This window comes from Eptatretus burgeri, chromosome 8 (assembly GCF_056783735.1).
Source record: "Eptatretus burgeri isolate ZD-2024b chromosome 8, Ebu_testis_v1, whole genome shotgun sequence".
Lineage (NCBI taxonomy): Eukaryota > Metazoa > Chordata > Myxini > Myxiniformes > Myxinidae > Eptatretus > Eptatretus burgeri.
This window is the reverse complement of record NC_140968.1, coordinates 45,185,749-45,211,938: the sequence shown is the minus strand read 5'-3', so window position 1 is coordinate 45,211,938 and position 26,190 is coordinate 45,185,749. Positions and strand designations below refer to the sequence as shown.

At 42.6% G+C, this 26,190-nt stretch overlaps 1 protein-coding gene across 4 annotated transcripts in view; it reads left to right on the top strand.

Annotated features, from left to right (window-relative positions):
• The window catches only part of NDUFAF6 (NADH:ubiquinone oxidoreductase complex assembly factor 6), a 56,671-nt gene that overhangs the window by 7,766 nt on the left and 22,715 nt on the right, over positions 1-26,190 (top strand). For 3 of the 4 annotated variants that reach the window (XR_015060874.1, XM_085891825.1, XM_085891824.1), the window contains exons 2-5: positions 2,588-2,687; positions 10,455-10,577; positions 24,440-24,496; positions 25,282-25,384. Coding sequence is in view for 3 of the 4 variants with exons in the window: in XM_085891825.1 (XP_085747951.1) it covers positions 2,588-2,687; positions 10,455-10,577; positions 24,440-24,496; positions 25,282-25,384 (383 nt within the window). In the remaining variant the exon portion in view is untranslated. Of the gene's footprint in view, positions 1-2,587; positions 2,692-10,454; positions 10,578-24,439; positions 24,497-25,281; positions 25,385-26,190 lie in introns of all 4 variants that reach the window. The other variant, XM_085891826.1, reaches the window with a different exon arrangement.

Genomic DNA, 26,190 nt, shown 5'->3' with positions numbered 1-26,190 from the left:
ATTTATTTATTTATTTATTTATTTATTTGTAATCTTGTGATTCGTATAACTCAAAAAGTATTAAACCGAATTGCATGAAATTTGGTGGGATGATTGGTTATTAGCCAGGAAGCATTCAGTTAGATTTTGGGATCATTCGGGTCAAAGGTCAAGGTCACGAAAAGGTCAAAATCGTCTTTTTACGATAACACGGACAATTTTTATTCAATTTGCATGCAACTAATGCCAAAATGTTCAGAATTCAACGCCTCATCTTGTGATATGCAATATGACACAATGACGCCCATACTCTTGTTACCGGTTAGGGGTCAAAGGTCAGGGGGGTCACGACCTTGAAAAATATGCGGTTTTTGTCATAACGCGGTCAATTCTTGTCCGCTTTACATGAACCCAGCACCAAAATGTTCAGAATTTAATGCCCAATCTTCTGACACAATGACATCATAACACATGTCACCGGTTGGGGTAAATGTCGGGGGGGGGGGTCACGCCCTTGAAAAATATGCGGTTTTCGGCATAACTCAGTCAATTCTTATTCGATTTGCATGAAACCAGCATCAAACGAGATTACCTTCTCTTGTTGAAACGTTGTATTCACCGAGCTTGCGAGTGAAGACTCGCCAAAACAACGTGAGTTGATTGTTGTTTAGTCCGTAGCCCCCGAAAGTCGGGGGGGGGGTCATCACATTATAGATATGTGGTTTGTGTCATAAGACCATTCATGAAACCAGTTCCCCACACTCGTACCAAGAACAAAAAAAGTAGTGGCGGCGAAGGTATGCGCTCTATGAGTGCCCGTTCTAGTTTATTTTTATTTTTTCATTTTCGTCCCAAGGTCAAGGTCACAATCTTAGAAAATTGCGAATTTTGACAAAAAAATCCATCTTCTCCTAGGGGTTTGTCGAATCTGGCAGGGTTTCGGTACTTAGTTAGCCCAATGCACCTGCATAGCTCCACGGAGCTTGATTTTTTTTTTTTTTTCATTTTCGTCACAAGGTCACGAACTTAGAAAATTGCGAATTTTGACATTAAAATTTATCTTCTCCGAGGGGTTTGTCGAATCTGGCAGGAGTTTCAGTATTTGGTTAGCCCAATGGCACCTGCATAGCCCCACAGAGCTCGATTTTTCATTTTCGTCCCAAGGTCAAGGTCACAATGTCACGAGTGTAGGAAATTGCGAATTTTGACATAAAAATCATACGATCGCCCAAACTTTGAGAGCTTGGATGATAATATTTTTTTATGCATAATCTTGAGGTCATTCCCCACCTAAAGTCTTGAAACCATTTTGCTCTATCTCGAACACCTTGCCCATGGCGCCCCCTTCAAGTTTGTTTTTACGCTGATTTCATCAAAGTATGGATAATCCGAGGAGTGCGAAATGCCATATAGCCTATATGACGTTATATTGTTCCTGGAATGTTCCAGAGGAAGTTTTGCACTAAAGGTCATAATCCTTGACCTTTGACCTTTAAAGTTCACAAAGGTCAAATTTTCAAACTTGTGGGAATCGAACTGGGTTTTCGACCTTCTTCGACGAACTAACTCCAATAAGCCATAGCACGTATCCTGTTTTCTTATTTTAATGTCCACAACATTGTTTTGTGACCTTTAAAGGTTCTGCAAAGGTCAAATTTTGAAAGTTGTTGAACGAAACCGGGTTTCGACATTTTTCAGCTAATAACCTGTCACTCGTACCACATCATGTTGATCATTTTTATAACTTGGTCAAACATTATCACATTGTCTCATCCTTGACTTCTGAAACAATCTACATTGTCAAATACCGCTCGTGAACCATCGTCGTCTTCAGACTTGTTTCTTTTTTAAATGGTGGGATATTGTGATCTGTTCCGTCTGTCTGTCTCTCTGTCCGTCACACTATCTCCATTTAAACAGTTGTGCAGAAATTCACCAAACTTGGTATTTCGATCACCACATGGCAAGAAGGGGTTAGAGCAGTGTCATTTTTGGCATCACCCCCTGGGACCCTGGGGTGTGGTAAAAAGGTCAATAATCAACACATTTTAAAACAGTTTTAATGTTGCTTTGTATATGCAATCAACATTGGGGGTTGCATGAAGTGTGTATCAATTTTGGGGGGGATTTGACCCCTGGTGTATACTCCACGGTCAAATCTTAGGGTCACGGGTGTCAGTCAAAGCAGATTTTTTTCTTCGTCTTCTTTTTTTGAACTCAAAATTTGATAGTGGGTCATTGCTGGTGGAATGTTTTGCCATCTCTCAATTTTGCTTTCGGTGGGGAGCGTGGGGATTTGTGATGGCACGCCATCGACTTCGCTCTTGTTTGATATTGAAAATTCCTCAACCAACGAGAACCAAAGGCTGAGTTGATTTGTTAAAAGCAGAAAGTTATTCACTTATGCGATTTCATTTTCTTCTACATCTCTCTCTTCTTCTAAAAAAATTCTGAAATAGATAACAGACTGAATTGTATTATAACGAAGGATGGAATGTTCAGGAATCTAAATCTGGTCGCATGCTTGTAATTGTGTTTTATTATTATTATGATTATGATGATGGATTCTGTACTCGCGTGCGTAAATGTGTTTGTCATGCTGTTTCAGGCAAAGGGATTACGAAGGTTACCTGTGTGCCTTGCTCATGCCCAGCGAAGCACGTCGTGCGGTGTTTGCGTTGAAGGCCTTCAATGTGGAGCTTTCACAGGCAGGTATTTGACCTTGCATTTCACGTAATTAAGCATAATCTGACTTTTAATTCACGTTTGGCCCTTGAATCCTCGTGTTGCCTTTACGGTTGAGGTGGCTGGCTTAATATCTTAAGGTTTTGAGTTTGAGCCCCTGTCGTGCTGTTAACATAACACCAGGTGGGTTGACTTGGTTGGGGTTATGATTAGATTATCACCATGCTGTTTTTGTTTTTGAAGGGGTAGTCTATATTGTAATTGGCTCAATCTGTCTGTGTTTGTCTGTCCTTCTGTCATGCTACCCCTTTCTAAACGGTTGTGTAGAAATTCACCAAATTTGGTCGTTATATTCACCACATGGTACGAAGGTGCGAAATCAGTGTCATTTTTGACCCTGCCTCTTGGATTGTATACACAAGGAGAGTGTAATTTTAGAAAAGGAAAGGTGTGGAAGTAAATAAAGAATAAAAATGTAGGTTTACAATAAAATAAAAAATAGGGGTGTGGTGGTATTGTTTGAATTGCTTGAGACTTTGGTGATTTTTTGCATTTACCAACTTGAAAATGTCTCGCTATCTTTGTTACACTACCCTAACTTGGATTTTTGTTTCATAATGGTCCGTCTGTCCCTCATTCTGTGAACCTGAGCCAAGGTACGGTAAAATGACTATAACCCCCCTGTCCGTTTTTATTTTTATTTTTTCTCCATCGTTCTTGTCACTGTTTATCTTTAATTTTGTGGTGGTCTTTTTTTTCATGAGCCAAGATACTGCAACAAAAAACAATTGATATCAGGTGACTGCTAAGCAGCAAAGAAGTGTAATAATAAGGAAATCACAACAGTGATGATTTTACATTAGATAATCTTCATCTTCATCTTCATCATGCACCATGCCCTATGCAGAGCGTTGGTGCTGTCAAAGCAGTTAATAGGCTACAATACTGGCTGCACCTTAAATCCTGGAGAATGGTACCATCCCAGCCAAGGCTGGATGTTGGCAAGCTCAGGGATGAGAGAGTAGCTGAGGAGTTTGCGAACAGGCTGAGTGGACACTTGGGGGATCTGGGTGCTTTGGGGGTCCTGAAGAGTTGTGGAGTGCCTTCAAGACCACCGTCCTTGATGTTGCCGGTGGATGTCTTGGAACTCACCGCAGGGCAAAGAAGAATTTTGTCTCTCAAGGGACACTGGATACCATTGACCAGAGTCGCAGGGCCAGGCTGAATGGCAGAGCTGAGCTGTTCAAGGAGCTGAGGCGTAAAACTGTACGTGCACTGAGGGTGGACAAGGAGGCCTATATGCGAGGAATCTGTGAGGGGGTAGAGCATCACCTGTGGACAGGTGATTCTCGTCCCGCTTACAGGGGAATTCGCGCATTGCGTTAATCTAAGCCCATCCCTCGGAGCACTGCAGTTAGAGCAGAGAGTGGTGGGCTCTTGACAGAGGAGTCTGAAGTGAAGGCCCGCTGGGCCGGTTACTTTGAGCGCTTGTACCAGGCTGATCCCCCAGCTGTCGAGTTGGACGTCAAGGGTGTTACAATCCCTGTTGCTGACCCTCAAATCAACTGTGGTCCACCTTCGCTTGTGGAAACACGGGCTGTGGTGAACCGGTTGAAACGGGGCAAAGCTCCAGGGATCTGTGGCATCCATGCTGAACTTCTCAAGGCTGGTGGAAATGCTGCACTCGTGTCGTTGCATGCAGTTTTGTGCTCTGCCTGGAACACAGGCATCATCCCAACTGATTGGAAGAGGGGCCTTGTTGTTCCTCTCTGGAAAGGGAAGGGTGATCGCCAAGACTGCAACAACTTCCGAGGGGTGACGCTGCTCTGAGTGCCGGGCAAGGTCTTTGCTCGGATAATTCTTGATAGGGTTTGCCACCATCTGCTTGAGCACCAGCATCCAGAGCAGTCAGGCTTTACACCAAAGAGGTCAATGATTGACCGTATCCTTGCTCTTCGTGTCCTCACCGAACGCAGACGAGAGTTTCGGCAGGGGCTGTTTGCAGCCTATGCTGATCTCTGTAAAGCGTTCGATTCAGTGAATCGGGATGCCCTCTGGAGGATTCTTGGTCTTCATGCGTTGCCACCAAAACTGATCGATCTGATGTCTGAACTCTACTCTGGTACTGAGAGTGCTGTGAAGTGTGGTGGTACCATCTCTGACTTATTTCCAGTTGTTACTGGAGTTCTTCAGGGGTGTGTACTGGCCCCCACACTTTTCAGCACTTGTATGGACTGGATTTTCGGGAGGATGTCGGAGAGATCAAGCTGCGGTGCATCGTTTAGGAATGTCAAGATCTCGGACCTTGATTTCGCAGATGATGCAGTCATCTTTGCGGAGACTTTAGATATCCTTTTGGGGGCCCTTGAGGTGCTGAATGAGGAGTCAGAGCCGCTGCGATTACGGGTTTCTTGGGTCAAAACTAAGATCCAGGATTTCAGTGACATCTTGGATGCTGCTGTCCTGTCTGTGTCTGTTTGTGGTGAGGATGTTGAGGTCGTCGAGAGATTCACTTACCTTGGCAGTGATATTCATGTCTCTGCTGGCTGTGAGTCAGAGGTCAATAGACGTCTGGGTCGGGCCTGGGGAGTCATGGATTCACTGGATCATGGGGTGTGGCGCTGCCGGTGCCTGTGCGGGAGGACGAAAGTCCGAGTCTTCAGGTCCTTGGTACTTCCAGTCTTGCTCTATGGATGCGAGACTTGGACTCTGACCAAGGATCTGAGACGGAGACTCAATTCCTTTGGTACCAGGTCTCTTTGGAGAATCCTTGGCTATCGCTGGTCAGATTTTGTGTCCAACGAGCGCTTGCTGAGAGAGACTCGGATGAGATTTGTTACTTGCATAGTCCGTGAGCGTCAGTTGCGGCTGTATGGACATGTGGCTCGTTTTCCTGACGCTGATCCTGCTCACCAGATTCTCTCAGCGGGGGAGTCTCATGAGTGGAGGAGGCCAGTGGGCCGACCACGTGCCTCGTGGTTGCAGCAGGTTGACCATCATCTCAAGGAGATGGGATGGGCCTGGCATCTGCCTGGGGGATGGCCAGACTGAGGCCCCTGGAGTACTGGCGGAAAGTGGACGCAGCGACGCGCTGTTCTGGCACATGCTCCCATACCTGACCTGACCTGAATACTGGTTGGGTTGCCACTCAGACTCAAGAAGTCAGGGCAGGAATTTGGGGTTTGGCCATGGTGCTGATGATGGCTTGCCTGCTCTCAGTGAAGGACACTGTGGGATCTTTAACGCCCATCAATGAATGCCAGCAGACAGGATGCCCAGTTTAAGATCCATCCCAGGGAAGGCACGCACCTTGATGAATCGCCCTGCCTGTGAAACACCGGGATGACAATTTATATCTGGGTTGGGATTCAAACCCTAAGAAGGGTGTTTGCGTACCTTTCGGCCATCTTGCCAACCTCTGGATAGCCAAAGAGAAGGGATGACAAAGGATAGTTCACAACAGTAAATGGCACCTTCGTGAAAACCAAGGATAGATGAATGGTGAAGCAAAGGGAGTCAAAGCTGCAATGACGACGTCGACTTTCATGGAACGCGATACCCGCACAGTGTTCAATTATATACAGGAAGGCCTTGTCGTTCGGAGGGATTACTCTTCTTTTTTTTTGAAAACCCCTGTGAACTGCCAATCCACGATGTGCAAACTTAGGGGGTAAAATGGGGGAAAAATAGGGTTCGGGACTTCAACTTTAAAATTTGTCCAAACTGTCCCCTTAATTAACATGTTTGTTCATTGTTTTTGTGCTATTTATTTTTGTGAATAAGAGTTATAAAGTGTTATTTTCCTGGATTAAGAACATAAAATAAAGTTTATTTTCTTGAGTTACTAACCCTTTGAACCCTGAACTCCTTGGCCTTTCGGCTCCCCCACTCCGGGCTCCCTGGAGAAAAATCTGGCTGCTCAGGTATATGGTGGTTTGGATAGCAGCTGGTAAAACAGCTGCTAGGGTTCAAAGGGTTAAGATCATGAAACTTACCTTTTATAAGAATAATGATAAATTTGATCCAATAATGTGATGATGATGATGATGACGTTTGAGGGGGTTATTGTCTTAACGGCCCTTGCTAATTAGGTGAATAAATATGCAAGATTGTTCACCAGCCCACGAGTATTTGAGCTCATTTACCGCAATGTGCAAACCTTGCCTCAATAAACTCATGGTGAAGAAGCAAATCCATGAAGGGGAAACCCATGATGGCCAAGGCCCTCCCTCCTGTTCTTCAGTTTTAATAAAATAATGATTTTAAAGATCGTTTTTTTTAAATCTGGAAGTTTAGCACTACTGACGCAGTCTTATACACCAACAACCCTTACACGCTGTAATAATATGCTATTGAGTCACAATTTAGGAGATGGAGGCTTTATTGATCGGTACATAGCCATTATTGCAGCCTCTTCTTCACCCCGATATACACGCCACCCTCTAACGCTATATATCGATATATTGCATGGTTACTGGAAGTATGATGAAGGCATTTTGTGTGCTACAGTCTTCAAGTGTATAATTCAATTTATATATAGGTTTAAAGGTGTATAAATAAAAAATTCTGGGTTTTACCACCATTTCTCCCATTGTCTATGACACCACCCAATCTAACACATTACATTAGTTCTTCGTGCCTGTTGTTTGTGTCATGTATAATGTCCTTAAAGCAGTAAGTTTCCTGTTTGGAATGATTTTTCAATTTTGTTTGACTGCCAGACAGGCAGACAGAATCAAAAAAAAAGTTATCTCATTCCTCTCTGTGCATGTGCGATCAGGATGAATTCTGAGCCAAGGTACAGTAAAATGAAACTCATCCACCTATTTCATGTTCAGATTCGTGTTCAAAACATAACATTCAATTTAAATAAGTTGTTCCTCGATCATAAACTGATGAGACAGACGGATGGACGGACATCAGCCAATTGCTCAACGCCGCTTTTCGCTTCATGTGTGTGGGGTAAATCGTTGCAACAGGCACACAGGTTGCCATAACTGCAGCCCATTTCAGACAGGTTCGATGGCATCAACCATCTTAACATGGTATCAAGAAAGTAGCTCAGGACCTTAGACGGTGCAATCCATTCCTTATTTCACACAGCATGGTTGCCGTAGACAGACGGGTGGTTTGGAGTCACTGAGAGTTGTAAAGCACAACAATACGTCATTACGCTCCCATTGTATGCTGTCATAATCATCAAGTTTCAACCTTGCAAAATCTAGATCAGAGGTATGAGAGGGCAACCACAGAAGGACTTTAGCATGCAGTTTCTCACAGTCAAGATGTGAACAAAATAGAAATGCATTCAGAAATGGTAACAATCCATGGGTTTCTGGAGGAGCATTAGTGCCGTACCTTAGCGACAAAAAGGACAAGGATCGTTACATGGTGGACAAAAGTGTCATTTTTGCACCAGAGCTGTGCATGGGACTTATGATTTAAAAAAAGTCATGCTCCAAAGAAATGGACAATGGGAAGGATCCTTTATGATGTAATCACCGATTATTTACCATGCAAAACTAAGTCAGTATCAAAATTTCACCATAAAATGCTATGATGTGATATTTAAGACATTTTCCTCCATCACCATTACAATGAAGTAAATAACGCTACTGCAATGAAATAAATAAAGCTACTGCAATGAAATTTTTACAAAAAAAAACCCAGTTATAACGTGATTCCTGAGCAGACCACACAGTAATACATTAGTCACATATTAATGTATCCTAATGGTAATACCAGACTTCCATTGTGAGGTGTGATAGATATTGTAATAGCACACTTTTATTATTTGTCTCATCTGTTTCACGAGAATATTGCATTGTATCATCACCAAGATTTTTCATACAGAGATGATGACGTCATAATGACATCATAGCACCTAATTGGTCAGTTTTGATTACAAGCAATGATTAACAGCATATTCCTTGACCTGGAGAACATACCTGTAGCAACTTAAAACTTAACCATAGCATTCTGTGATCATATTTTCCTCATTTGTTTGTATCATTATGTAATTAAACATAATGACATCATAAAAGACCCTTCCGGCAAGCCAATTTCTTTTTTTAGTAGCACATGACTTTTTCTTGATTTGTAAGTTGATGCGGTTCTTTGGTGAAAAAATGGTGCTTTTGTCCGCCGTGTAACGATTTTTTTCACGAAGGTACTTCACTACATGTGAAACGAATGACAAAGGGCAGAGTGACAAGACTCCATGTGAGGTGGTACAGGACGCCAAGGCCACCAACCTATTGATGGTGGGAAAGGAGCAGTTCCTACACTTTAACCAATTGCTGATAGATACCAGTTACCCACAAATAATTTCACTGCCAAAAGGGATGCAATACTCCAGTATTAACCCACAGAGGGGATCTGTTCCCAAATACATGGCACTGTGAATTAATCCAATGGAGACTGTTAGGAGCTGATGATATCCAAGGAAGGACTTTACTTTCAAAAATAACTCTCAGATGATGCCTGGCCCTGTAATAGTACATATCCACCAGAGGTTAACCACAGGAATGAATGGATTGAAGGGTGAGTCAAGTTGTCTTTGTATAGAGCAGGAGTATAATGTGGAAATTTCCAGCAATGAATGGAAACAAAACTGACTGACTGTGATTGAGAGTGGATAAAACTTAAGGTCTACAGCTTCGTCGTCTTCTTTTCCTTCTCCTTCGTTAACGGGCACAATTATTCCTACGTTCTTGTGGGGTTGTCCAGGTGAAGCTTGGCCCAAAACTTTCACAAATCGCATTGCCAGGTCTGATGCTCAACTACTATTAGGGCAGGAATTTGGAACTTGTTCACCGTGTCGGAGATAGATCGCCCACTCTTCATGAAGGACACCATGGGATCTTTAACGTCCGGCAGATGGGATGCCGTTTAACGTCCATCTGAGTGACGGCATACACCGATGAAACGTTGGGAAAACCGTTTATAACTGGACCGAGATTCAAACCCATGCTACACAGCTTAGAGGCGAATGTGCATACCTCTCGGCCTCGACTACCCTGCCAGCTCCCACTCCAAAGCTACATACATTTTCCATTGTATAATCGGTCTTTGTATCTTTTTTTTTGGTGAACAAGTGTGATACCTTCTGAAAAATAGAAAGAATAGGGACAATCCAGAACAGTTGCAGTGTTTTTGAGGGGGAAAATGCTGATGTCATTTTAAGGCCAGTTATAGGTAGTCTCAAGTTTGTCCAAGAGCTTCACCACCTTTATGAGTGAGAAGCTCATTTGTTCCAGGGAACGCACGGTTTGTGGGAGGTGGAAAGAGGGAGAGAACAATGAGGAAGGTTTGGGAACTCCAGATCTTTTTTCCACAGACACACAATATAGGTACTCTGCCTTGTAATGAACTGTATCTGCTGTAACTCTGTATCTGAGGAGAGAGAGAGCATTCCCAAAATAGTTTTGACCATTTGCCACTTGGATTTAAAGGATTTTCAGAGTACCTGACAGATCTGCTTTCAGTCGTGCCCAGTGTTGAGCTTTGGCTCTCCTAAATATACGGACAAGCTAATTACAGGCTTTGTGTGATAGCCCAGTGTTGCTTTCTTTTCGCTGAATTTTTTTGTAGATTAACGTAATGTTTTATGGAAGAACTTGCAAGACCTGGCTTGCAATTTGAGTATCTGCAATTTGGATGAAAGGCCAAACTAGTCCTGCAGAGAATGAGCTGCCTGCAAAACCCTTTTGTGATGCAAATTATGGTTTTTGTCATTGTTTTCATTTTCAGCCTTCAGAGTTCCTCGTCGTTCCTTTGTCTACCTGTAGATTCGTGACATGGTGACGGATTGCACTTTGGGAAAGTTACGGATGCAGTTTTGGCATGAGACCTTGGAGCGTATTTACACCAATATCCCACCGGCCCAGCCTGTGGCAATGGAGCTGTGGCAGGTTTGTGCATGTTCATACAGGCCTTCTTGAGGCCCTCCAACATGGGTAATAATAATAATAATAATAATAATAATAATAATAATAATAATTGGATTCGCTATATATTCTTCTTTTTCTTTTTCTTCTTCTTCTTCTTTCGGCTGCTCCCGTTCGGGGTCGCCACAGCGGATCATCCGTATGATCCGCATAGTGATTTGGCACATGTTTTATGCCGGATGCCCTTCCTGACGCAACCCTGGTCGCCTCTTACGACACAGGGATATGGTACACCTATTTTAACCGGGGTATACACCGGCCCAGTACACTGGTGCTCATTTCGCCGACCTCGGAAGGATGACAGGCTGAGTCAACCCCCTGGTGTATTAATTCAGTGGCCGAACGGGGCTTGAACTCAGGACCTTTTGGATCCCAAGCCGCTGCCCTAACCACTGCGCCAACACCAGGCTCTCGCTATATATGCTTAGATATCTCTTATTGCCGGGTTTTCCGTCTGTCTGTCTGCGTGTGTGTGTATGTGTGTCTGCAACGCGAGGCTCCACAGCACAAACCAGCAAACCGATTTCGATGAAACTTTGCCAACATGTGCAGTATTTGTTGGGAATGTGCGCGTTTGAATTTCGTTGCCAAGCAACCACCCGTTGCTGTGTAGCGGCCGAAAAACCACGTACATTATTTTCAATACTTGTCCTTCGGTTTTGAATGTAGAGAAGCGAGACTTCGGAATTAAACACTTCGAGATATTTAGGAAATTTTACTCGAGACGATTTTTGATTGAGGTTTTATTTTTCAAATGGTCGTCCTTCAAAAATCGGGTGTCTCTTCACCGTCTTTTTTATGCGGGGCTAAGGAAAGTGGGCGGAGCTTAGGGAAAGTGGACGTGGTTGATGAATAGTGGGCGTGGCTTATGAAAAATATTGTGTGGCTCAGGAGGTGTGGTCAACCAAGAGCATTGAGAGAAGTTTAGCAGGTTTTCCGTGTGTGTGTGTGTGTGTGTGTGTGTGTGTGTGTGTGTGTGTGTGTGTGTGTGTGTGTGTGTGTGTGTGTGTGTGTGTGTGTGTGTGTGTGTGTGTGTGTGTGTGTGTGTGTGTCTGCAACGTGAGGCTCCACAGCACAAACCAGCAAACCGATAATTTATTTACCGAAAAAGATTCCCCACCCACACACCACCTCCAATTATTTATTTATTTACCGAAAACAATTCCACGATCCATGATCCACCCACCACCTTTAGTTATTTGTTTATTTACCGAAAATGATTCCACCACCCACACACCACCTCCAATTATTTATTTATTAACCATTTTGGATTCTCCTCCTGACACACCACCTCCAATTATTTATTTATTTACTGTAAACGATTCCACGACCCACACACCGCCTCCAATTATTTATTTATTTACCGAAAACGATTCCACGATCCACACACCACCTTTAATTATTTATTTTCCAAAAACGATTCCCCACCCACACACCACCTCCAATTATTTATTTATTTACCGTAAACAGTTCCCCACCCACACACCACCTCCAATTATTTATTTACCGAAAACAATTCCACGACCCACACACCACCTTTAATTATATATTTACTGTAAACGATTCCACGACCCACACACCACCTTTAATTACTTATTTATTTTCTGAAAACAAATCCACGACCCACACCACCTTATTTATTTATTTACCGTAAAAATTCCCCACCCACGCACCACCTCCAATTATTTATTTATTTACCGAAAACGATTCCACGACCCACACACCGCCTCTAATTATTTATTTATTTACTGTAAATGATTCCACGACCCACGCACCACCTTTAATTATTTATTTATTTATCGTAAACGATTCCACGACCCACACACAACCTTATTTATTTATTTATTTCCCGTAAACGATTCCACGACCCACACACCGCCTCCAATTATTTATTTACCGAAAACAATTCCACGACCCACACACCACCTTATTTATTTATTTACCGTGAACGATTCCACGATCCACACACCACCTTATTTATTTATTTATTTACCGAAAACGATTCCACGACCCACACACTACCTCCAATTATTTATTTATTTACCGTAAACGATTCCACGATCCACACACCACCTTTAATTATTTATTTATTTACCGTAAACAATTCCACGACCCACACTCCGCCTCCAATTATTTATTTTCTGTAAACGATTCCACGATCCACACACCACCTTCAATTATTTATTATTTAAAGTGGGAGTGGTGTTGGAAAGTGGGCGTGGCTTATGAAAAATATTGTGTGGCTCAGGAGGTGTGGTCAAACAAGAGCATTGAAAGAAGTTTATCGGGTTTTCCGTGTGTGTGTCTGTGTCTGTGTCTGTGTCTGTGTCTGTGTCTGTGTCTGTGTCTGTGTCTGTGTCTGTCTGCAACGCGAGGCTCCACAGCACAAACCAGCAAACCGATTATTTTTCAAATGGTAGTCCTTCAAAAATAGGGTGTCTATTTACCGTCATTTTTTATGAGTGCCAGTTGGCAAAATACGCAATAGGAAAAACCTTGCTAGGCAGAGGAACAATTGTATGTGAACCAATACGTCTTGGCAATGAATCTTCGTCGGTGGATCAGTCAGAATGAAAAGTATCGTATCCAGCGCTTCGATCCTTGCGAATCCCTCGTCGCCTACCGGCTTGTAATAATAATAATTGATCATTACATCCACCACAGAGCTTGAAGGAAACAATGTTGCATGTCAAATAATTTTCTAATAAAGCAGTCTTATTAAAAAAAAATTTTTTTGCTTCTACTGAGTGACGGCCGTTTATTGCTCGACATTACCTCGACAAACATTACCTTGACGTGTTTCGAATTATGAGTAACTTGCAAGTAACGTGTGTGTGTTTGTCAACGATCGCGTAACGTGCCTACAACACGTTACTCATAGGTTAGAAATACGTTTCAGGTATGCTAAACATTACATCGATGTGTTTCGACTTACAAGTGACGTGTGTCAACGATCGCGTAACGTGCCTACAACACGTTACTCATAGGTTAGAAATACGTTTCAGGTATGCTAAACATTACATCGACGTGTTTCGACTTACAAGTAACGTGTGTCGACGTGTGTCAACGATCGCGTAACGTGCCTACAACACGTTACTCATAGGTTAGAAATACGTTTCAGGTATGCTAAACATTACATCGACGTGCTTCGACTTATGAGTAACTTACAAGTAACGTGTGTCAACAATCGCGTAACGTGCCTACAACTTATGGCCAGCGTATACGGAACGTGTGAGTCATACGCTGGCATACGGCGAAAAATTTTGAGCATGTTAAAATTTGTCGACAAGCTCGGCGTACTACGACGTATGCCAGCATAACACGACGTATGCCAGTGTGCTCTTAACGTATACAAAACTTCCCCATAACATATTCGACGTGTGCCAGCGTTTTAGACAAATTTTTCATACGTTGGCTAAATCGTCAAGGTGTGGCAGCGGCTTGAGGTGGGTGCACTGTTCTTTGACTCCAGCTATTGTGAATAATTATTCTTTTGATGTGAGACCAGGTGTTTTTCTTCTTATTTTGTGGTGTTTTCAGAGCCGTGAGGTTCTATATACACCACACACCTAAACTCTGGGTGTCTTCAGTTTTTAATCATAATATAATGGGCGTAAGCCGGGAACTTCTAACACACTTTTCTCCGAACATATTCTGTTCATACTTCCAAAATCTTCACATTATGTGTTCCATGTATTTACGCAGGTGATGGTGGATTCAAAAAATCGAATATAGATCGAATTTTCAAAGAAGGAATCGATTATGTAACAACCAGCAGCGTTCGGCGGCAAACCGACAACCGGGTCTCAGACGACTATTTTTACTCAACTAAGTCCATGAGTTCAGGACGTTTGTTCAACTCAGAATTTACGACTTTTATCCTGCCATGTTGTTAATCTGTTGATGGAGGTAATACAGAAACGATGAAAATGTCAAATCGTTTGTGTTACTCATCCGGCACTATGTGTCAAGGCCAACAATTTAAAGCGACCGGTCTCAAACGCTACGATGGGCACCCAGACACGCCACCAATATGAACTGAGCTGTTGAATGCGGCGCAAAACGTCCAAAGAAACTATCGTAACCGAGTATTGTGATCCGTCCTGTCCCCCATACCCATCGCAGACGGGTATCTGCTAGTTTATTTAATTTCTGCACACAGTTAATAAAAGGCTGCACAAACTCTTAACCTGAACAGATTTTCAAAATTTAAACAGCAGGATTGAACTTAACAAGTTCCATCTGCTGCAGAAGTGTTCATTTGGAATATAATTGAAATTCAGCATTGATCGTTTTTAAGACCCTTTAAAAAAAAATATTTAATTTTTTTATGATTATTTATTTCTTTTTAATACCCGTGCATTAATCGCACCCCCAGCTTTTACTTTTTTGCCAATAAAGAAGTGCGGTTAATACACTGGAAAATATGGCATTTATTTAGTGAGGTTCCAATTGCGTGGAGCCAGGCCAACTGTGCAGTAAGCCAATGGGTGGAAGACAGCTCGACTAATTCGGTGTGCTGGCCTTTGGCTGTTATATACGTCACGAGATATCTGTTAACCAATGAGATTTCATATAAATGAAAAAGCCAGAAAAGTGATCTTCAAAGGCTCAGGTGGTGCATGAAAATACCCTAAGGACAAATTCCCAAATCAGACTTGGGCTGTGTGCAAAATTTGGTGGTTGTTGTTCCAGCAGTCCTTGCAAAAACAGACAGACAGACAGACAGATAGACATCCAATGAATCATAATATATATATATATATATATATATATATATATATACACGACACCTCCCACACTCCTCCAGCTGAAGAAGCTGCATAAATCAACCTGCAAAAGGTAAGTGCTTTGCTCTTTCAAACCCTTCCCAGAGTTCCTCCACAGCTACAAATACGTTCACACATTGTACACACATGAGAATCCCAATGCTGCACACCCACTCAGCTGCCGGACTCGTTTCATTGCACTATCGCTGATTATTCGCCAATAAGCGGACAGCAATGCATACCAATAAGGCTCCCAAGCATCTATCACATGCAAACATCAAAAGCAGTCAATATATAAATAATAAAGAAAGACCCACCCACATCTCTCACCTGTGAATGGAGGGAATAGCCAATCAGCTCTCACCTAATCAACTAAACCCAAGTGGAATCCTGACATCACTGCCTCCAGACTGTTGTCTCATTGAAAGTATTAGAATCTCCTATATTTCATTTCAGCATAAGTATAAGAAGCTCCTATACAATTTCAGGAAGTTCTTGCACCTCCAATTGTCTTTCCTACTTTTTAAAAATTAAGTTAGACTAACTCATCACAAATGCAGATAATTATAGAATGCTCTTGTTTGAGATGTGCATGCAGTTTGTAAGAAGTTTTTATGTTTACGTACTGGTATTAACATTGTAGTTGGGCTGCTAATGTGTAGTCTCAGTATGTGGCCACACTCCAAGAGTAATATAGTACTGTTGTAACGAGTGGAGTGTTTGAAGCTTGAAGCAATAATTGATGAAGTGCAAAGGAAACGGTGATGTAGGGATTGTTATGTGATGGCAACACTGTTCGCTACTCTCGAAACCAACATCATTCCTTTCTTGTTTAAAACCTTTTTTAGACTGTAGTTTATCTTCCCTATATTGCTTTTTTATTTAGCATGAATATTTGTATTCACTTGTTCATGGAGTAGCACACAATTTAAAATAGTTATATTTTCCTCTTTTTAGACAAATCCAACCTCTACCACCCGATGTTGCACCATAATTTTGTGATGGGTGGTGTAAGTAGCTCAGAGCTTTGGCTCTGAGTGAAATCAAGAGTGCAACACAATTGACCTTTATAAAGTCCAATAAATAATTTAAATTGATCGATTAACTTGAACTTTCCCATCACTGGGGACAAGTACTTTTGCCTTTTATTCATTATTTACAAAAACGATTTGGACAGTGGGTTTAAGAGTCTATTATCTAAATTTGCCGATGACACAAAGCTTTGAAATAAAGTGGATCGCAAAGGGGGGAGGGGATAGGGTGATCAGATTCAGGAATGTTTAGATACTTTAATAGATTTGGCAAAAGATTGGCAGATGCAGTTTATCATCAAGAAATGTAAGGTGCTGGGGATGGGTAGGAATAATGAAAATCGAGATTACATGATACAATGGGAAATATTGAAGCATGTCTCACAGGAGAAGAATCTGGGTGATCAGGGGGTTGGTGAGTTTGGGAGTTCGACAGCACAGTGCCAAACAGCCAGAGGTAAAGCTAACAGAGTTTTAGGTTGTATTTTTTTTGGGGGGGGGATAAATTATCAATCAAAGGAGGGAGTTTTAATACTGTATAGGAATTTACTGAGGCTGGCTTCATCTGGAATATCGTGTGCAGTTTTGGTCACCACAGTGAGGAGGGATATAGCTGCCATTGAGAGGGTACAGCATCGAGTTACGAGATTGATTGCAGGGTTAGCTTGGCTAAGCTATAAGGAGCACTTGATGGATGCAGGACTTTATACATTAGAAAGATGGTGATTATGAGGGGATCTGATGGAGAAGTTTAAGATAATGAAGAGTGTGGACAAGGAAGATGCAGTGGAGTTTTTCAGCAGAGAGGACGATTTTTTTGTTGTTGTTGTTTTTTTATACATGGTTGTGGAAGAGCAAGGACACAAAACAGATCAGGACACAACATAACAAAGGGAACAGCAAGAGAAAGGGGAAACACCAACAGCAGGGTGGAGGGAGAAAGTCAAGTAAAGTCGATGGAGACAGACAAACCAGGGAAGCAGGTAACAATGAGAAGTAGGAGGAGAACACAAGGGATGGACAAGATGACAATACATCAGCAAAATTTTGGGAAGGGTGGGGAGGGTGATTTAATGGGTGTGGAAAAGATCCTAGTTTTGATGGGGGATGACTTGAGATGTTGGTGAACAGCTGTCTTGAAGACCTGGAGGGAAGAATGAGATTGAAGAGAGAGTGTGGAAGGTGGTTCTACAGGCAGGAAAAAAATAGAGGAATAAATGAGTGGAGGTGAGCAGTGGTTCTGGCTTAAGGCAGTTTCACTTGGAGGGGGTTGCTGTTGGACTGCGTGCGTCATGCAGAGACCCGGTGGGGGGGGGGGGTGAGGGGACAAAGCATGGAGAGGGCAGAGGGTGCAAGTCCAAAAACAAGGTGGAAGAAGACAGAGAAACTACCCATCTGTCAGCGATGATGAAGTGATAGGCCCGTAAACTCAGCTTCATCGCAAGAGATTCCAATGATCTTGAAAGCGTTGGTTTCCCAGACGTCAAGCTGAGCAAGGTGTTAGTGAGGTAGGGGCACCAGTCCAGAGGGATGAGCAGTACTCTACCAAGCTGTGGTTGAAAGCCTTGTAGGTGGATAGAAGCTCAGGTGTGCCACCGAAGGACTTTGCTTGATGGAGGATGCCCAGTCGGCATCTGAATTTGGAGGTCAACTTTGAAATGTGGCTTGCCCAAGAGAGATCATTGCTTCGAGTGAGACCCAAGAGTTTGAGTGACTGAACCTCTTTGAGAGGGTTGTTGAGAAAGTGGATCGGAGGGTTTGCGGTGTGGTCCTTTTGGTGGTGGGGGTGGGGTATGAGAGACATAGAGACATGTATATCTTAGGATTGAAATGTTAGGCCAAAGGGTCAGAGCTTGAGGATAAATAAGATGAAAGTAGGGACAGTTTTATGGCAGGGGTCTTTCAGTCAGAGACTGGTTAATGTGTGGAATGGTCTCCATGGAAAGGTGGTGGCATCGGAGAGAATGGATAAGTGTAAATGGGATTTATATAGGAACCTGGATGCATTGGAGATAGAGGGGTATGGGGATGTTTGCCAGACTTTTACATAGCTTATGTGTAGATGGGTGACAATACTGGTGTTGGTGCAGCGTAAGCATGATGGGCTGAATAACCTCTTCCTGTGCTAAATTCCTTGTGTTTATCTGTCAGTGTATGGAATTAGCCTCTTTTAAAAATCACAAATGTACAATATTTGGCAAGTTGTTTTTATTATTGAGCCTCCTCCGATAGGATAGCGGAAGCTTGTTGCTGCTGCTGTTTGTTTCCACACTTAGTACCCCCAATTTTTAATTTTACATTAGAGTTTCTTAGACCCCGAGAAGAACCAAACCGCCATTTCAAAAATTGTAATAAATTAATCTTTTTCTTCTTCCTGCACTTCCCACACTCACAATTTCCGATCTGTGTCTCAAAGAACTGGATGGTACTTTCGGAATGAAATTCTGCATCAATAATGGGGATATGAAGTATGTGGGGTTGACGGAAATTTTTCCTCAACCCAATTTTTCAACTCATGATCTAATTATAGACATTTAAACATTTTTCACCAAAACTCGATGAAAGCCTGTTCAATCGGAATAAAATTACCCTCATTAGATAGCCTAGAGCATGGCACATTTACGTTAATTTATATCATAACCCTCTGGAATAAAGGTCAAGGTCTTACACCCCAAGGAGTATTAAATCACTGATGTTAAGGTTTTTATGCCTCCCCTGACAAAGTTGCCAGTGGCATGTTTTTAGGTTTCTTAATGTACGTACAGTGACTGGAGAAAGTCTACACCCCCTTTCAAAATTGTCACCTTTTGTTGCCTTACAGCCTGGAATTAAATTGCATTTAATCAGACTTTTTCCACCTTTATTTACACATCGTAAGCCACAACTTCCAAGTGAAAAGCAAATTTCAGAAAATTAATTAAAATACAAAACTAGAATTTCTTTGTGATTGCAGCCATTAGGGTTAGGGTTTCCAAGAAGAATTTTTTCTCTCAAGGGACACTGGATACCATTGACCAGAGTCACAGGGCCAGGCTGAATCGCAGAGCTGAGGTGTTCAGGGAGCTGAGGCGTAAAACTGTACGTGTGCTAAGGGTGGACAAGGAGGCCTATGTGTGAGGAATCTGTGAGGGGGGTAGAGCATCACCTGTGGTCAAGGGATTCTCGTCCTGCTTACAGGGGAATACGCGCATTGCGTTCATTCAAGCCCATCCCTCTGTGTACTGCAGTTAGAGCAGAGGGTGGTAGGCTCTTGACAGAGGAGTCCGAAGTGAAGGCCTGCTGGGCCGATTACTTTGAGCGTTTGTACCAGGCTGATCCACCAGCTGTCGAGTTGGATGTCAGGGGTGTTGCAATCCCTGTTGCTGACCCTCCAATCAACTGTGGTCCACCTTTGCTTGTGGAAACACAGGCTGCGGTGAACCGGTTGAAATGCGGTAAAGCTCCAGGAATCTGTGGCATCCATGCTGAACTTCTCAAGGCTGGTGGAAATGCTGCACTCATGTCATTGCATGCAGTTCTGTGCTGTGCCTGGAACACAGGCATCATCCCAACTGACTGGAAGAGGGACCTTGTTGTCCCTCTCTGGAAAGGGAAGGGTGATCGCCAAGACTGCAACAACTACCGAGGGGTGGCGCTGCTCTCAGTGCCGGGCAAGGTCTTCACTCGGATAATTCTTGATGGGGTTCGCCACCATCTGCTTGAGCACCAGCGTCCAGTGCAGTCAGGCTTTACACCAAAGAGGTCAACGATTGACCATATCCTTGCTCTTCGGGTCCTCACCGAACGCAGACGAGAGTTTCGGCAGGGACTGCTTGCAGCTAATGTTGATCTCTGTAAAGCGTTCGATTCAGTGAATCGGGATACCCTCTGGAGGATTCTTGGCCTTCGTGGGGTGCCACCAAAACTGATTGATCTGATGTCTGAACTCTACTCTGGTACTGAGAGTGCTGCGAGATGTGGTGGTACCAACTGTGATTATTTCCAGTTGTTACTGAGTTCGTCAGGGGTGTGTACTGGCCCCCACACTTTTCAGCACTTGTATGGACTCGATTCTAGGGAGGATGTCGGAGAGATCAAGCTGCGGTGCATCGTTTGGCAATGTCAAGATCTCTGACCTTGATTTCGCAGATGATGCAGTCATCTTTGCGGAGACTTTAGATATCCTTTTGGGGGCCCTCGAGGTGCTGAATGAGGAGTCTGAACCACTGGAATTACGGGTTTCCTGGGTCAAAACTAAGATCCTGGCTTTCAATGACATCTTGGATGCCGCTATCCTGTCTGTGCCTGTTTGTGGTAAGGATGTTGAGGTCGTGGAGAGATTCACTAACTTTGGCAGTGATATTCATGTCTCTGCCGGCTGTGAGTCAGAGGTCAATAGATGTCTGGGTCGGTCCTGGGGAGTCATGGATTCACTGGATAATGGGGTGTGGCGCTGCCGGTACCTGTGCGGGAGGACGAAAGTCCGAGTCTTCAGGTCTTTGTTGCTTCCAGTTTTGCTTTATGGATGCCAGACTTGGACTCTGACCAAGGATCTGAGACGGAGACTTAATTCCTTTGGTACCAGGTCTCTTTGGAGAATCCTTGGCTATCGCTGGTCGGACTTTGTGTCCAACGAGCGGTTGCTGAGAGAGACTCAGATGAGATTTGCTACCTGCATAGTCCCTGAGCGTCAGCTGTGGCTGTATGGACATGTGGCTCGTTTTCCTGATGCTGATCCTGCTCACCAGATTCTCTCAGCGAGGGAGTCTCGTGAGTGAAGGGGGCCAATGGGCCGACCACGTGCCTCGTGGTTGCAGCAGGTTGATCGGCATCGCAAGGCGATGGGGATGGGCCAGGCATCAGCCTGGGGGATGGCCAGACGGAGGCCCCTGGAGTATCGGCAGAAAGTGGATGCAGCGACGCGCTGCTCTGGCGCATGCTTCCATACCTGACTTGACCTCGCTTGCTGCAGTGCTCCAGCACCTCAGCATTTGGCACCCGATCCTGCCATTTCACACCTGCAATCCTTCATCGACAGTGCATATGCAGGCATCCAGATGCTTGATGTGTCTCCGATAAAGTGTCCAGGTTTCACAATTGTAAAGCAGCACTGTCAATACGATGGCTTTGTTGACTGACACTTTGGAGTGATGTACGTCACGGATATTCCACAATCTGTCCACAAGACACCCGAAGGCCGATGGTGCCTTTGCTATCCGGGCTGTAATGTCAACCTCAACAGAGCAGTCATTAACCTCCGTCATCGAAGATCGGAGGTTTCTGTTTTCACCCATTTCTGTTTGTTTGTTAACCTCCGCCATCGAAGATCGGAGGTTACTGTTTTCACCCCTTTCTGTTTGTTTGTTAACCTCCGCCATCGAAGATCGGAGGTTACTGTTTTAACTCCTTTCTGTTTGTTTGTTTGTGAACAGTATTACGGAAAAACTCCTCCACGGATTTTGACGAAACTTGGTGGGGGGGTTAGGTATGGTCCAAGGATCATGCCATTATATTTTGGACTTGGTCCCCCCCCCCACAAAAAAAATTGTTAGAGAAATTTTTTTTTTTTGCATTTCTACATGTTTTAAGTGATTTCCAACCCCCCCCCCCAAAATTGTTAGAGAAAAATTTTTTTTTTTGCATTTCTACATTTTAAGTGATTTCCAACCCACCAAAAAATTGTTAGAGAAAAATAAAAATTTTTGCAACTTTTTTCAACAAAATTTCGATTTCTTTTTTTATGCATTTCTACATGTTTTAAGTGATTTCCAACCCCCCCTCACCCCCAAAAAAAATGTTGGAGAAAAGAACCATAAGTCTGTCAGCACTGTTGACATTATATTTAATGAATAAGATATCAAGTTCACTTGAGTGACCCAGCAGTATTGGCGGCGGAGGTTTTGCACTCTCCCGAGTGGTCCCCCTCGAGTTCAAAACTGTGCTGCTGAGGGAGCAAAATTGGGCACCGAAATTAGCTTTTCATATCCGACAGTGACTGTTGGTATGGTGTATGGCACTTTGGGTTGCGGCTACAGCATCACTTCGGTTTTCTTAATTCAAACAGTATAGTAAGGCCATACCTCATTGCTGAATGAGCAAAACAATTCATCAGGACCTGTGCACCGGCTTCGGTGTGTGCTTCAAGTGCAGTCATTGGCATATAACAGCTCCCTCATGAGCATGACTTAATCTTAGCCTGAAGGCGGTGTCGGTTAAACACTCCGCCATCATTTTTGTTTCTTGAAGCCATGATTTTTTTGAAGAATAAACCTTTAAAAATTCTCTTCTCCAGAATGGCTTGACAGATCGAGGGGAAAATTCACCCACACGTTCCCCAAGCATTGTGGATACCAGGGTGTTCACAAATAATAAATTGGTCATGTGGTCCGGCAGCCATATTGGATTGAGCGAAAATCTTAAAAAAATTATTTCTCTTGAACCTCTTCATCAATCGATGTGAAATGTCACAGATTATGATCTAGTCGTCATGCGGAATATACAGTATGTGTTAAATTTCAACCTGATCGGATGCATGGTCTGGCAGCCAGAGTTATTTCATATTTTGAATCTGGGTTCAGGCATTTAAATCAAACTTTGTTCAAGTATGTATAATGATGTAATAATGTGGGCGGAGGCATATCTAGCGACATCACAATATCGAAGAGTGCCTTTCAAGTTCTCTTTTTTTTTCTGCCAATGTCCGAGGATTTCCAGCATTAAATTTTGCCTCAATAATGCTAATACAAAGTGCGTGGGGTTGATATTTTTTTGACTTTGACCTAATTTTAAGGTCATGACCCAATTATAGACTTTTTTGCATTTTTCACCAAAATTCAGGGTTTGTCCGATTAGAACAAAATTGTCCTCGAGATAGCATACAGCAAGGTGCATTTACACTTATTTTACATTGTACCCCTCCGAGTTAAAGGTCAAGGTCAAATGGCAGTCTGAAAAAAATAATAAACGCTTTTTTTCTTTGTTTGGTTGTCATCACTAAATTTTGCCAATGCAAAATTTTATAGACCGCTTGGCTTTCCAAGATGTTCTTGCAACATAATAGTGCACGTGCATTGAAGTTATGCACCTGGTATTTGATTTGTGTCCTTGTCCTACTTTTTTCGGATTGCGACCTAATTAACAAAAAACAAATTTGATTATAACTTCAATAATTTCCCTCCAATTTTTTATGATGTTGAGTTTTATGGATAGATTTTAGATGGGGCCTCATTTTCTTTATTTACACTTTATCTTTAAATGTTGAAGGTCAAGGTCATATGGTGGTCTCACAAAAATATGGTCATCATTTGATCACAGGCCAAGGGATGTTGTGGGCGATCGCCAAGGTTAAGCCTCCCCCAATGGGGATGTGTGCTCTTCCAAGTGCCGTTCTCGTTCCATATTGAACCAAAGGTACACAAACATATTTCATTCCTTCCTGTCGCTTCTTTTTTCCTCTCTTCTTTCCCTTGCCTGTTGTGTCCAAGAGTTGTCCTACTACCTTACTATCAGCTCATACCCTCTCGTATTGCTCTTCCTGAGCCTCAATCTTGTGGAGATATGGAAAAAGGTGCTAACATTGCACTGAACCAATACACAGCCGAACCGTCACTCGTAAACAATTTTGATTACCGTGTTAAAAAGGCTTTATATTTCTCTTACATTTTGTGTTTTCACTGCTAATTCGAGCAGGTGGATTGCGTGCATCACTTTTTAACTTTGATATACCTATTACATATTAACAATTGTTTATATTTTGTTGTTAAATTGCCCATTATAAGTCCTGTACAGTACTATGTTCTCGGTGTTAAGCAAAAGCAGCCGTCTCCATTTGGTAATGTGCATGCAAAAGACACAACTCGTGAGATATCGGGATATCCATTACATGAAGGATGAGCAGATTCGATAAATGGTTGTAGAGTTGTCCTTTTGGGGAAAGAGCAAAGACATACAAGGACCTTGTAATGAAGAACTCCATTGCTATCCCTCATTACTGTTTCTCTGAATTATGTCAGTCTTTGAACTGTTGAAAAATGTTTCACCTCTGTAGGCTGTGAAGCAGCACAAGCTAACCAAGCAGTGGCTTTCGCGCATCATTCAGAGTCGGGTGAGCATATATCCTTTCGCATTTGTCAACTGCTGACTGTGATGTTTTGTTGCATATCATCGCAACCCTGAACATTATGCTGCAATGAATGAAATATATGTAATAATTTCTGTGCAGGAAGTGAAGAAGATGAAAATTCCTTAATACTGCATGAGGAGGTCCTATTGTTTTTATGAAATTCATAATGTGTACCATTCAAAATGTTCCTGATTTTGACTGAGGATATGACAAGAAGAATGAAGTGATATCGAACAATATGTGTGAGGCCTGCATTATTACCTCCGCCACCGAAGGTGCCCGGAGGTTATGTATTCACCCCTGTTCATTTGTCTGTCTGTGAACATGGTATCTCAAAATGTTACGTACAGATTCTTACTAAACTTGGTGGACAGTTTGAGTGTGTGACGAGGACGAATCAATTAGATTTTGGTGAAGATCTGGATCCGGATCTGGATATGAGGATTTCTAAAGTGATTCTTCAACATTGAGAGATGGGGCTAAAACGATATGTAGCAAGATATCTCAAAAAGTTGTGGACGAGTTGGTTCGGTGACAAGACCGAGTCGATTAGATTTTGCTAAAGGTCCAGATGCAGATCTGGCCTAGCAGTGGGATACAAAATGTAAATTGTTTGGCCTGGCAGAGGTATGCACTCCACCAAGTGCCATTTCAAGTTTTGTTGGATAATTGAAACTTAATTATTCCTATTAAGCAATCTTAAGTTGTTTTTTATCATGATGGTTTGCTTAATTTGATATATCTGTTCTTGTCTTTCCCTCTTATAGGAGGCAAATATTAATGATCATGCTTTTAAATCTCTGCAAGATCTTGAAACTTATTCGGAAGCTACACAGACTTCTCTACTGTTCCTCACTCTGGAATCTCTGGGTGTGTTTTCAGTAGTTTGGTGTTTTATTCTATTCTATTTATCAAGTACATCCACATTTTGAGAATTACTTGTATTTTACCTTTTCTACCTTCACTGTCATATACATGGAAGTTGTTGGCCAATAGTTAGAGAGTGAACACTATTCTTGTATGAAAAACAAGTTGGGTCACTCGATTTACTGTAGATCAGATCATTAAGATGTTAACAAAGCATCAACAATATTGTGAGCTAAGATTGTCATAAATAAGCAAAACTATAAATATATGAAGTCAGTGGAAAGAAGGGAAACACACCAACAGAGGGACACTTCGAGGAAGAATGGCCAAGGGGAGGAACCACCCAGAAAAAAACATCTGAGCCCAGCAAAGGATGCTGGCGATTGGCAGATGCAGTTTATCATAAATAAATGTTAGGTGCTGGGGATGGGTAGGAATAATGAAAATCAAGGTTACATGATACAAGCGGAAATCTTGAAGCATATCTCACAGGAGAATAATCTGGGTGATCGGGGGACATGCTGCACTCTACCTTGGACATACTGCTTCTACTCTCTCAGATATGGTGGAGGCACTCGATATCAGACATGAGATCAGGGCTGTTTTTCTGGACACATCTCAACCTTTTGATACAGTCTGGCATCCAGCCTTATACTCCACTAATGAACACATTGAACATCCAAATTGAACAAATGAACAACTTTTTTACTTTTTTTTTAGCAGTCGGAACTACTGCTGAGGTCAATAAAGAAGTTAAAATTTCGCAATTCGGCTGAGATTAAGATATCACGGAAGTTATGGCCTGTGCG